This window comes from Panthera leo, chromosome C2 (assembly GCF_018350215.1).
Source record: "Panthera leo isolate Ple1 chromosome C2, P.leo_Ple1_pat1.1, whole genome shotgun sequence".
In the NCBI taxonomy this organism is placed as follows: domain Eukaryota; kingdom Metazoa; phylum Chordata; class Mammalia; order Carnivora; family Felidae; genus Panthera; species Panthera leo.
The window spans coordinates 58362098-58374942 of record NC_056687.1 but is presented as its reverse complement, the minus strand read 5'-3'; the positions used below and the strand labels follow the sequence as shown (position 1 = coordinate 58374942).

Sequence of the window (12845 nt, the reverse complement as noted above, 5' to 3'; positions counted from 1 at the left end):
CATTTTTTTTCCAGACACCTCAAAATGCTTTAGTCACAAAGTTCAACTCTTTCCACAGCACATGAACCAAAGAGCCACACCTATGGAAAGTCTTCTGTGTGATTCACAAGGGGTCAAAACCCAAGAAAAGGTACTTGCCTCTCAGGAGAAGGGAAAACCACACCATCCTGTCTCCACACAGGAACAGGTCCTTCCTTCTGGCCCCAGGCCCTTGAGACACCTGGTCCTACTGGGAGAGCCCTGGGAGGAACTGGAAGGTAGAGAGAGGGCCCCTCCCCGCTCTCACTGGCAAGGAGGAGGACCCAGCCCACCCCAGCCCATCCAGCTCAGTCTTACTCAGAAGGGGAAGCTGCCCTCAGGGAAATGAAAAAAATCAGTTCCAACACCATTAACTGCAAGAAAATGCCAGCCCAAATCATGGCCCTGGAGAGTCAACAGCTACAAAGCAATAGTAATGTGACAATGACCACGCAAAAATAATTTATTGTAAATATTTTTAAATCCTTCTCCATTAAAGTTACTCATTACATTCTACAAAGTACAAACACACTAAGATTTACATTTGACATGTAAAAAATAAAGAGGAAGAAGGGAAATTCACCTATTTTGCTAGTTTAAGGAACTATCCTCAAAATGGCACACCAAGTTTACAATAAATGCACCCTCTAGTTAAATAAGAAAGCAAATTCACATTTTCCAGAGTCCTGGATCTCAAAAAGACCAAGGCAAATCTGGCCTGACACGCACATTTGGACACAACCCCATATACAATAGCCCCTCATACTGATGTCCACCCACAGCCAATTTAACTGAGACACCGGGGCTAAGACTCTTATTATATGATCACAACACTCTCTCTTGGAAAGTTTCCAGCAAATCAATTTTCCCCACAAAACAAATACTGTGCTTCCTCGTGCTAGGCAATTCTGTACCCACAGATGATCAACACAGTCACTAATGCTCCCCTCAGCCGGCAAACAAGTTGGCATTAAGCCTCCAACAGTTTCTTTCCAACAGAGTTGGAAACTGCTTCAAACCATCTTCAATAAGATAAAGCATCATTGCCTGAAGACACAGAGTTTTATAGGAAGGCCAGTAACATTGGACAATAAAAATCCCAGGTGTAGTATCTACAGCACATGGCTAGGCAGCCTTAATGTTTCTCGGATGGAAGTGTGACAAACTGTAAATTGGCAAAACTATCCCAAATGATAGCTGTGTGTTCAAACCCCCAAGCTTACAGGGACCCACTTTCCAAAAGTGGGGTTCAGGAGTCACGGGAGCAATAAGATGGGAAATAAACACGCGTGGTATTTCCGAAGCTATACATAACACAGGGATAGCGGATAATGTGGCCAAGGCCGGTTTGCGAAGATCTGCAGGTCACGGAAATAGACACAGAACTCTGCTGCTCTGGTCTTCTCCAGTGCCTTCCTCACAGTCTTGCTTGGAGGTAGATCAAATATCACATCGGGAGTGGGGGAATGGGAGGGGATTTCAGAGAGCGAGGGGCTGAGTTGTCCCTCACCCCTGCCTACCTACTGTGTTCCCTTTCCACCAGCACGGGCTGAGAAGATCCCGCCTCAAAGGTCACCTTTGCACTAAAGTGAAAGTGTCCACATGTGGGTGGGGGCAACTAGTGCTCCAAGAAAAGCAGTAGCCCCACGTGGCAAGCTCCGCCCACCTACCCCGTTACCCCCCCTACCCCACCCCCAACCCCACTGTGGGCTTCCTGCCTTTGTCAAGGCTGAACCCAGCTGCAGTAGCTCACAGGTGCTGTTTTGCTGGAGACGGAGCCAGACCTCATAAACGCAGAATGGGGGGGAGAGGCCATTGCCAGCCCTTCCACGTTAATTCACAGGATCCCTTCTGGAAAATGACATGAATTCTCTCATCCCCAAACTCAGTGGAGCACTGCTTTCAGATACAGACTGGTATCCACTGCTTCATTCTGAAAAGAAAATACAAACGGAAGTCATTAATTTTTTTAAATCATGATTATTGTACAGATTTATGCTTTCATTTTATTTCATTGGGTTCGAAAATAAACTCTTATGTAAACTTGAAATGCCTATAAATCCCTAACAGAGGAAGTTTTCTCTTCGGTCAATACACACACGTATCTCTGAATGCTTTTCTTTTTTTTTTTTTTTCTTAAATTTTTATTTTTATTTGATTCTGAGAGAGAGAGAGATAGCCCCCAAACTGGGGAAGGGCAGAGAGAGAGAGAGAGAGAGAGAGAGAGAATCCCAAGCAGGCTCCACACCATCAGCATGAGCCCGATGCAGGGCTCGAACTCACCAACCAGGAGATCATGACCTGAGCCAAAATCCAGAGTGGGACCTCAACTGACTGAGCCACCCACGTGCCCCTGAATGCTTTTCAAAACGCAGATAACCCGTTGCTCATTCATTTGGGTATGATTCACGATAACATTTTGTTGAAGCCTTTTGGGTGCTGAGGACATTTAAATGATGTCCGTTTTCATAATCTATTAGCCTCTAGCTAATAGATATCTCCTAGCCTCTAAATTTTCAGTGTGTTAAATGGTATACAATAGACTGTGAGCAAGTCTGATGAGGGAAATGGCGTGGACCTGGCCTGACCAAGGTGGAGATGCCCATGCAAGGACCTGAGGACCATCACATGGAGGGTCCGTGCACTGCCACAGGGTCCTCACAGTTGACATTTGGGGCTGGACCAATCTTTGTAGTAGTGTAGCAGGATTCTCGCACAGAGAGTCGTGACACTGAGGCTTTTCTTTCCAGGAAGCAACTTCGCCCATGTAGGCGCCGCTTAGCTGGGTTCGTACCCGAAGCACTGAGCCCCGAACGGCAGGTAGCGTAGTTTTTTATATACATTTTCTATTTCTTTGTCTCCCTATATGGTCACACACAAACATGCAGCCTGATTGAGTGGTCTCATGCTATAGGGTCATGAGGGATGTTGTCACGCATGCGTCCAGCCAGGTTGCCTTGAGGTTTTGGTTTTTTTGTTTTTTTCCCCAGAGGGGAAAAACCTCTACCACAGTAGAGAGGGGCCCTGTGCCTTGTAAGATAGTCAGATGCTGGTATCTAGATGCTAGATGCTAGTATCTCATACACGCACCCAATCGTGACAACTAAAAACATCGGCAGACATTACCAGCTACCCCGAGGGGGCGGTGGAGGGGCAAAACTGACCCCACTTGAGAATTAGTGCCTCTTGGCTAAACTTTCCAAGATTCCTGGAAAATCAATACACAACCTAAGTGATTTTCCTAGATACCAAGCAGTCCTGTCAAAACCGGAACTCACACGTTGGCTCCTCTGCCTGCAGCCAGCTCATCAGTTTACCCCCAAAATGTGCAAACAGGATTCACTCTTCTCACTGCTTGCAGCGTTTTCCTCTTTTCTCTCACACAAATCTGGCTTTTGCCTTCATTTAGTCTAGCTGAGTCCTTCACATATGCGAAAACAGTACAAAATAACTACTCCAGGTCAAGATGTCTAAAATAACTCGTGCTGCCATTTTACATTTGTAAAACAGACTGACCCCCACCCCATCCCCAGGCCCCCAAACACCCATAAAGTGAAGGAGCTCAAAAATAGCAGAAGGGGGAGGTGAGATCTAGTAAAGCAGTTCCGTTACCCTTGAGGGCGGCATGCTATGTGACCAAAGTCAGACGGAGAAAGGCAAAATGTTGCATGATCTCACTTACACGTGGAATCTAGGAAAAACAAACTCATAGAAAAAGAGACCAGATGGGTTGCAGAGGGAGAGGGCCGGGTGAAGGTGGTGAAAAGGCACAAACTTCCAATTGTAAGATAAATAAGTTCTGGGGGTGGAATGTGCAGCATGAGGGCTAGAGTTAACACTGCTGTGTGGTACCTTTGAAAGTTGCTAAGGGAATCAATCCTAAAAGCTCTTATTACGTGGGAAAATATTTTTTTAAGTTTATATATTTAGAGAGAGAGAGAAAGAGAGACTGGGGAAGGGGCAGAGAGAGAGGGAAAGAGAGAGAATTCCAAGTAGGCTCTCCACTGACAGTGCAGGGCTTGAACTCATGAACTGTGAGATCACGACCTGAGCCAAAATCAAGAAGTCAGACACTTAACCAACTGAGCCATCCAGGCTCTTCTGGAAAAAGAATTTTAAGAATCATTGTTCTTTGGAGTGGCTGGGTGGCCCAGTCAGTTAAGTCCTGGCTTCAGCTCAGGTCATGATCTCACAATCCGTGAGTTCGAGCCCCCCATCAGGCTCCACACTGTGCAGAGCCTACTTGGGATTCTTTCTCTCTCTCACTCTCTCTCAAAATAAATAAACTTAAAAAAAAAAAAGAAGAAGAAGAAGAATCATTGCTCTTTGCAGAACTGGAGCAGCATCTCTGTGGGAAACTGGTTGCCCAGAGGATCACGGGGGGTGGGTGGGGTAACCCTCAGACCCACAGTGCGGTGAACATGGAAAACTGGCCTAAGAACACATGGGGTCTCACTGGGTCCCTCCCAGGGGCCTCTGCTCAGCCCACCTATCCCTGACTGAGCTCGTCCCCTCCCTTAGCCTGCCTGCCTTTTCGGGGTCTCTCTTCTTCCTTCCTCATTCTTCCCAAATGGTCACTGTATTGTCTCCCGTTGGACTGATACTCACAATCCTGAGGGTATCAAATGGCTCAAACACTGCACATGCATGCTCTAGAAAGTGGATGCGGGGTCATAGAAACCCCCCACCCCCAGCAGAAAGGTCTGAGAGGAACAATGATACAATCTCCTGCTTACTCCTGGCTGCATCCTTCGGGCACCTGCCGCCATCTGGCCCCAGGGATATGTCTCCAAGGCCATCTGTCTGAGCTTAAATTCTTCCCAAGCTCTCCCCAGGCTCACAAGCCACTGCCCTCTGAGTGGCCCTCCCACTCTTATAACCCTCTCAACTTTTTCTCACCCTCCTCTTCTACTTTCCCTGCCTACCTTTGGAAAGAGCTGGTAACCACCAAAGTACAGAGGGGGCTCGGAAAATCGAGATCACTCATGACACAGCAACGGCCACCAGATGCATCTCAGGCAGCTGCACCTCCCTTCTCTCACCTCTGCATACAGCAGGGGGTTGAAGGGTTTCCTCCCTTCCTTCCTTCCTTGCCTCCCTTCTTTCCTTCCTCCCTTCTCTCTCTCTCTCTTTCTAAAATTCCTGTTGAGGGGTGCATAACCTCTTCACCCTACACTTGGATGCTCTCTGGCCCACAGACACACTTTACTTATTCAGGTAAGTAAAACTGCTCTGTGAGGAAGCAATTCATTCTCAGTGAGCTTAAATTTGGCCTTCTGAATATCATTCATTCTACTTATTTGGGAAAAAGCAAGCTTTAAGACCTGCTTTATATAACTACACCGTCTTAAACAAGGATTAGCCTACTTTCACTTCCCGTCATCAAGAAATGCCAGTAGAATGAACACCCCTTCTCATACTATGTAGGAACAGGAGTACTTGGCAATCTGTCCTGCTCTTCTGATTCTAGGCTGGCTGGCACCGTGCCTGGTGCTAACTACATCTCCTAATTTGCCTTTTTCACTCATTTAACTGGCATTTACTACTACCGGTGTGCAGAAAGTATTTCCTGCGGATCGCAGATGATGAAATATACAAGATGGTCGGCATTATGGGCTAACTAACAAGGGCCCCTGCGCCTCCAAGCAAGGGATCAGGGTGGGAAGTGAGACCAGAGGTCAGGCCGAAGCTCCCAGTGCAGATGCAATGGAGGCGCGTCTCCAAGGCTTGTGGTTACTTCACCTCCCCACCTTCCTTTTCACCGGGTTTTGTGCAAAGTCTTAAAAATTCTCAGGTTCTGACAAGCAGGGTGTTTTCCATGCTGATGAAAAGTAACATACCAATGTTCTCATTCCACTCTTGGTTTCAAAAGTAGATGAGTAAGTTGATTAACTTTCCAAAGAGACTGATTTGCCCTTTCATGCCCCTCTGTTAATGTAATAGACTCAGTGGCCTTCAACAGAAAAAGGAGATCGGTTTCTCATACTGAGATAATCTTTCAATGATTTAGAGGTATCATTCGTTCCAAATCCAATACTTCTCTTGTGAAACCGTGGCATTTTCATGAAGCTCACCAATGATGTTGCAAAGTGGGATATGGGACTCCAAATGTGGGTGAGCTACAACAGGGAAACATTTAGCCTCATCTTTACAATTTAATTATTTTTTCCCACCTACTCTGTCTGCTCATGGAGGCAGGACCGTGTAACCTCCTCCGTGGAGCATGAACATCACTTGCGCAGAAATCAAACCAAACCAGCTGCCCTCCATCTGGTTCACTTACTGAAGGTCACAACTCTGCCTTCCTGACTTCTTCGACTTACCGTAGAGCAAGAGGGATGCTGGATCAAGCCCCAAAGTCTCACAACCGGACACTCTCTGATCATGGAGATCCTGTAGTAAAATGCCCAGCACCAACTCTTTACTCATCATATACTTCATAAAACTGTCATCTTCTGAAGGAACCCCAAATTGCAGGTGGTAGGCTACGGTGGCATTTTCACTGCTGAAAGGCACGCCAAACAGACACAGCAACACAGATCAACAGCATCACACTGCAACCCAGGAAGCTGACTTTAGCACGACCCTCTTTCTAGTTCCTCATGTTCCTCCAGTACAAAAAGGCAAAGGGCATACTGTCCTAGAAGAACCCTCTTCTGTAATCTCGCCACAGAAAGTTGAGATGACCCTAACCTCTTCCTTCCACCTAAAACCCATCCTCTAGGAGACCCCTGGGAGAGGCCCTTGAAGGGAGAGTCGCCATGCAGCTACTGTCAAGGACGATCCAAGGGCTGGCCCATCCTCTGCCCCAATACCAGACTTTTATCCCCTGAGGCAGGGAAGCCCTGTTCTCCTCTTGTATTCCCTTCTCCACATCCTCACCCTCCACCCTCTCCCTGCCCCGACAAGTGACTGTCACAGCTGTTTGGTTTAACCAGTTCATTCCTTAACCTACAAAATGTCTGAGGTAGGACGCAAAGCTCCCTGCCACCAGCTGGCTCCAGAATTCCCGAATTCCCACCGGCTGCCCTGTGTAGTGGCAGCATATCACAGCTCCAAAGTGAGACCCGTTTTCTGTCCAATTTCCACCTCCCGAGGCTCTCAGCTTTGCAACTCTCAGGAAAGGGACCTAAGGAAAAGGGGTCTTCATCTTCCTAGAACATTTTTCCAGTCCCAAAATGGAAATAATCATAGGGCTATCTTCGGTTAATTAGTAGCTTACCCCGGCTGGTTAAATGCTACAAATGCTACCTCGACATACAGGTTTTTCAAAGTTATCCGCATACTTTGGTTCAAGAAGGCCCCGATTAAGAGCCTGCAATAAAATAATTAAGAGGTGGCCACATCTGAGACTCTCACCCTAGGGCAGTTTTTGACTGACCTGCCGCTCCCGGGAGCCTGGATCAGAACGCCGGTCCTGCTAAGGACGGGGAATGAGCTCCCTCTTGTGGCCAGAGGTCACATAGGCCACTATTCTCATATTCATGTGGCTGCAGGTTTATAACCCGTGACAGCCAAGCAGTGTGCCAAACTCCGCAGTTCGGATGAACAAAATACCATCGAGACTGTGGAGAACCTCTCGGTTTACGTGTGCTGCTATGGACAGGCTGCAAAATGCACGTTCAGGCTCTCAGCCAGAGACACAAGTGTGCAGGTGTCATTACTTGTTCCCCGTGCTCCACCTGCCAGTTATTGCTATCGATGGTCAACATCAAGGTTGACCATTGATAGCACATCAAGCTGCACATCAAGGCGTACATTCACCCTGCACTCCCACAGGTGGGCAAGGTCTCAGGCTGGCTTATGGAAAGGATCACAGGCTGACTTTCAGAAGACTAGACCAGAAGTTTTTGAAAGAGAGGGTTGCCCTGCCTAACCCAGCCTGGCTAGCCCAACCTAGTCCCACCACATCAGGTCACCCACTGGGGGAGTTTACATTAAGGCTAGATCTTGAGGGGAAAGGAGGGACTTTCAGGAAAAACAGCCATGTGGGCTTCGCCTCAGCTGCCCACTATTAGAGTGCGCCTGGCAACTGACGAACCAAAGGCCATTTTCGCAGGTTCCTGTTGGGCTGGGGCAGGACTGAGGTCACTATCCCGTGTAGACACAAACCTGGCTGCCAGGGGTCTCTGGCTGTCTCCTGCCCGCTAGCGGCAGCACCTTCTGGGGGACAATGGCTTTTGTTTCTTACTCATCCCAACACTGTTAAAACGCTGCCTGGACCTCTTAAAATGCAACAAAAGTGCTTCCCGTGCAGAGCTCCTCTACCCAAAATCCTAAAGTCTTAGATTTTTCTTTCAAATAACTCGTAAAAACAAATTCTCTAACATTTAATCTTCAGATTTCTAGCCACATTTGGTTCAACCTTCTAATGTTTTTGTTTTGTTCCCCCCAATGTCTACCCCAGCCCATTATGCAGCCCCACCTCCTCTAAACCCATAATATGGGGGCTGGATTCTCAGAAAGACCCTCCAGGCTGAGTGTCTTTCCTTTCTCAGCTCTGTCTTTAAATTGCAAGTCGGGGCTAGTATATATATACAGGAAAATGTGTTGGGCTTTTTTATCGGCATTTTAATACCAGTAATTTGTGATTAAAACGAGCAATGTCAAAGATGTAACCATAAGGTGATATGCACAGTGGGGGGTCCATAAAGAAAGAGGGATGGAGCTGTCAAGGCAACCCGCCACTGTATGCAGTTTCAGACTTCAGGTCCCTTTTGGCCCTATCCCGTGGTGCTATCACCTGGGTAGCTTCCCCCCTGCACTAATGCTTCCCCCCCTGTACTAAGATTATGGTTTGGGAAATTTATAGTTTGAGAAGCAGGAATCCCAATATAATACTATCTCTTTTTTAAGATAATACTATCTGTGATGGTCACATTCCAGAGATATCTTAAGAATAGTGGATAAGAAAGCTTTGTCATCTAAATCTTCTCCTACCAATACAAAAAAATAATCAAGTGACACCCCTACACACATACACCTTTTATCTAGGTTCTATAGATAGAGACAAAAATATTTAGGACTAAGAGATATATAAAAAAAAACTATATATATGCATGTATTTACTATACATGTATAATATATAAAGTATATATTGTAAGTACATGAATAGAAGAAATCACACCAAACTGTTGATGGCAGCCCATTCAGTAGAAGGGAGCAGAACATACCATATGTATGGAATTGACTAGAACATGCAATATCCAGGGGTAGTAGGTGGGGTGGAAGGAAATGGTAGACTTTCCCTGTATGAGATGTCTTTATATTTTTAATATTGTATAAGGAGCATGGACTCCTGTATTCCTTGTGTTCCTCAAAAGCAAAAGCTAGTATCTGGATTATACCATTTACATCAGGTCACTATCTGAGATCTATTTCTATTCCTACCCCTAGCTTATTGGAGCATCTGCAGGAATGGTTTACCTGGGAGTGGCTTCTCCTCTCTTCCATGTGACCCTGTTGAGTCATATAATTAATCAGGGCTTCACTTCACTCCTTTGTAAAATCAGGGAGTTGAGCTAGTAGGTTTCCAAAGACCCTTCCAAAGCCAAAGCCATCACATCCCATCATCAGTTCCTTTTGTGCTTTGACACTCAGGAAGTCCTTCTAGACAAATGGTGATGGGGGTTGCTTTCCAGAGAAAGAGCAACGTGGCATGCTTCACATTCTTACCTGAAGTCCATAACTTCCACTGAAGTAAAGTAACGACTCAGAGACGGGGATGAACTGTACACATCTGTGAGCTAAAAAAAAATAGGAACAAGGAAAACAACCACACGCGTTACAGATGGATCATATTGCATCTGTATCACCTGACAAAGCAAAACCCTCATAGACAGAGATTCCACACTAGGTAGGATTTCACTTATCCAGAGGCCCCAGACCGAGAAACAGGAAGGTGTGGGCCTACCCCAACTGAAACTCAAGCTAACACTCATTTAAAAGGAGCAAGTGACCAGGCTGGGATTTTCAACATCTCTTACGTGTTGTGCTGACCCCTGTAGCCTTCACGCTGGGAGTGGTCTGCAGCCAGAGCCCAACAAACCCCAAGACCCCGGGCAGGAGACAACACGGCAGGGGCTGGGAAGGTGGCAGAACAGGCCACCCGGGGCCTGGCACACCACTGGACGAGGGCTTCTTCTCTCCTTTCCGCAGAGCTTTACTGTGAGGAGAAACAGCCACGGAAGCCACAGGAATAGCACCTTCCCCTGAGTAATGGGACCAAATGGAGCTGGCCTCTAATTGCAAAGATACAGAGTCCTCGTTTTATGCATGAAATACTGCAATCACACACAAAAAATGGCAGCTGTGCTCCCAGTACCCAGGTTTCGTGACTTCACATTTTACTGTACTTAGTTCAGCCCTTTATTTCAAAAACAAAACAAAGCTAAACCGCCTCCTACACACTATTTTTCCTCCCTCCCTTCCCCAGTACGAATCATTGTCTGCAAGTCGGCGCATATCCTTTTCATGCCATGTTTTTCCAAATGTAATAATTCCTTGCGTAACATAACAATTCATAATTACTTTGTGTTTTTATGCAAATAAAAGGTGCCATAGTCTACACGTTCTTCTTTTTTTCACTCCAAATTACATTTGATAACTCCCCATGATGGTACGTAGAGACGGAGGTCATTCACACTAACTCCTTACTCCTGCGGAGTCACCACTGACTGAATGGTCCCTGAATGGTCACACCAACCCTTCCATTCCCTTATGATGGCCACGTGCACTGTTGGCACGAATCTCCTCTTATCACAAACCATGCCCAAGCAATCACCCTTGAACATTTCTGCGCCTCTCTTCTTGTACATGTAAAAGTTTCCCTTGAGTCTGTGCAGAGCAATGGAATCACTGGGTCCAAGAGGGGATGCGTCTCCAGCCCACCTAAATGTTGCTACACTGCTCTCCATCCCAGCAAGTGTGTTACATTTCCGGCGGCCTTGCTGGCACTTAGCGTTACCAGGTTTTGGGGGGGGGTTTTAATTATTGCCAATCTAAGGGGTACAAAATGGTTTTCCATATGCATTTTTACTAGTGGGATTTGAGAATCTTTTCGTGTGTGTTTACGAACTCTGGGATTTCTCACCTTTGAATTATTATCGGTTTCCTGTCTTTCTCTTGGGTTTCCTGTTCCTTGGCGGTATCCGCAACTTCTGTATCTGGAATGTTTGGTGTTATAGTCTAGACGCTAGCTGGTGTTACATTACAAATACCTTCTCCAAGCCTTTGATTAGCCTTTTCCACACATTTCAGAGATAGGAATCCTAGCCTAAAAGCAGTGCCCTGAGGGGAGCTCCGCTCGTTTTGTCTCCCACCTACTTCCCAACAGAATCTCCAGGCGCTTACATTTCCACAAACGTGCCCACTGAATTCACCTGGTGCCAATTCAATCTCCTGAAGGTGGAGCGGGGGGATCAGAGCACCTACAGTTTGTATGCCTCCAATCTTGACACTTTTGCCGTGATCTTTACAAGAACCTGACATAAGAGGCATTACTACCTCGTCCCCTTTCGTTAATAAAGGACACAGCTTTCGGAAAGGTCATGAAACCTGCCCAAGGCCACTCTGCTCACAAAGAATCCAGTCCTAGGTGTTACAGACACTAAATCCCTCCTCCTCACATGTTACCACACTACCCAGTGAGGATGAAGCAAGAAGGAAAGTGTCCTAAATACCAAGGAGGAAAGAAGCATAAAGTGATAAGAACTTCAGAAAAAAATGACTAGGTCATCTTACAGTTGTTGAGCCTCAGAGAAAAGAAAGCTGCCAACAGGCCCATGCAAGAAGTAAGAAGGTGGCTCTCACAGGGTTGTGCAGAACAACAGGAAGGAGGAAGAGGAGGAGGAGAAGGAGGAGAAAGAGGAGGAGGAAAAGGGTGGGGGGGGGAATGCTAACGATGGTGTTCTTTCCACGCACTTCCTTACATACACACAAACACACACACACGTATTATGGAAGAGATTATGTCCTTCCAGCCTTCTGTTTCTTCTCTCCTCTTCCTTTTTAATCCTTAGGGCCTAGTAGTATTTTGCATATAGTAGACTCTCAGAAAAAATGTCATTTATTTATTTATTCATTTATTTTTTAAAATGTTTATCCATTTTTGACAGAGAGAGCATGCACATGAGTGGGGGAGGGGCAGAGAGAGAGGGAGACACAGAATTCAAAGCAAGCTCCAGGCTCTGAGCTGTCAGCACAGAGCCCAACGTGGGGCTCGAACTCACCAACTGTGAGATCATGACCTGAGCTGCAGATGGATGCTCAACAAACTGAGCCACCCAAGCACCCTTTATTTATTTACTTTTAAATGTTTATTTTTGAGAAAGAGAGGGGAGGGGCAGAGAGGTAGGGAAAGAGAGAATCCCAAGTAGGGCCCCTTGCCGTCAGTGCATAGCCCCATGCAGGGCTTGAACTCACAACCGTGAGACCATGACCTGAGCCAAAACCAAGAATCAGACACTTAACCGACTGAGCCATTCAGGGGCCCCTCTCAGAAAAAAAGTTTAAGCTAAAATTTTATGTTAAGAGCTGAAATGGTATATCAGATCCCTTTTAGTGTCCACTCTATGATTCTGATTCTTTTTGGTGACACGGTCCCCTGCTGTCATTAGGACATGTTCACATATCTGGGAGCCGTTAACCACATTACTTTGGCCTAAAGAAGTGAAATGAGGGACCTCTCACCCCTTGCTCTGGTGTCCCACGCTGTGCCTACGAGGCTGGGTGCACCTTGAGCGAGGCACCCAGTGAGCTACCAGAGTTGGGCAGAGTCGCTAATTCGGGACCAGGGAGACAGCTTCCCTGTGTTACTGGAGAAGCCA

General features: G+C 46.5%; 1 protein-coding gene across 2 annotated transcripts in view; it reads right to left on the bottom strand.

Annotated features, from left to right (window-relative positions):
- Positions 1 to 471: 471 nt before the first annotated feature.
- CC2H3orf52 (chromosome C2 C3orf52 homolog) overlaps positions 472 to 12845 on the bottom strand; it is a 32689-nt gene continuing 20315 nt past the window's right edge. The window contains exons 4-6 of one of the 2 annotated variants that reach the window (XM_042956065.1): positions 9694 to 9764; positions 6342 to 6523; positions 472 to 1951 (exon numbers count right to left, since the gene is read on the bottom strand). In XM_042956065.1, the coding sequence (XP_042811999.1) occupies positions 1947 to 1951; positions 6342 to 6523; positions 9694 to 9764 (258 nt within the window). In that variant the 3' untranslated portion in view covers positions 472 to 1946. The remainder of the gene's footprint in view (positions 1952 to 6341; positions 6524 to 9693; positions 9765 to 12845) is intronic. The other variant, XM_042956066.1, reaches the window with a different exon arrangement.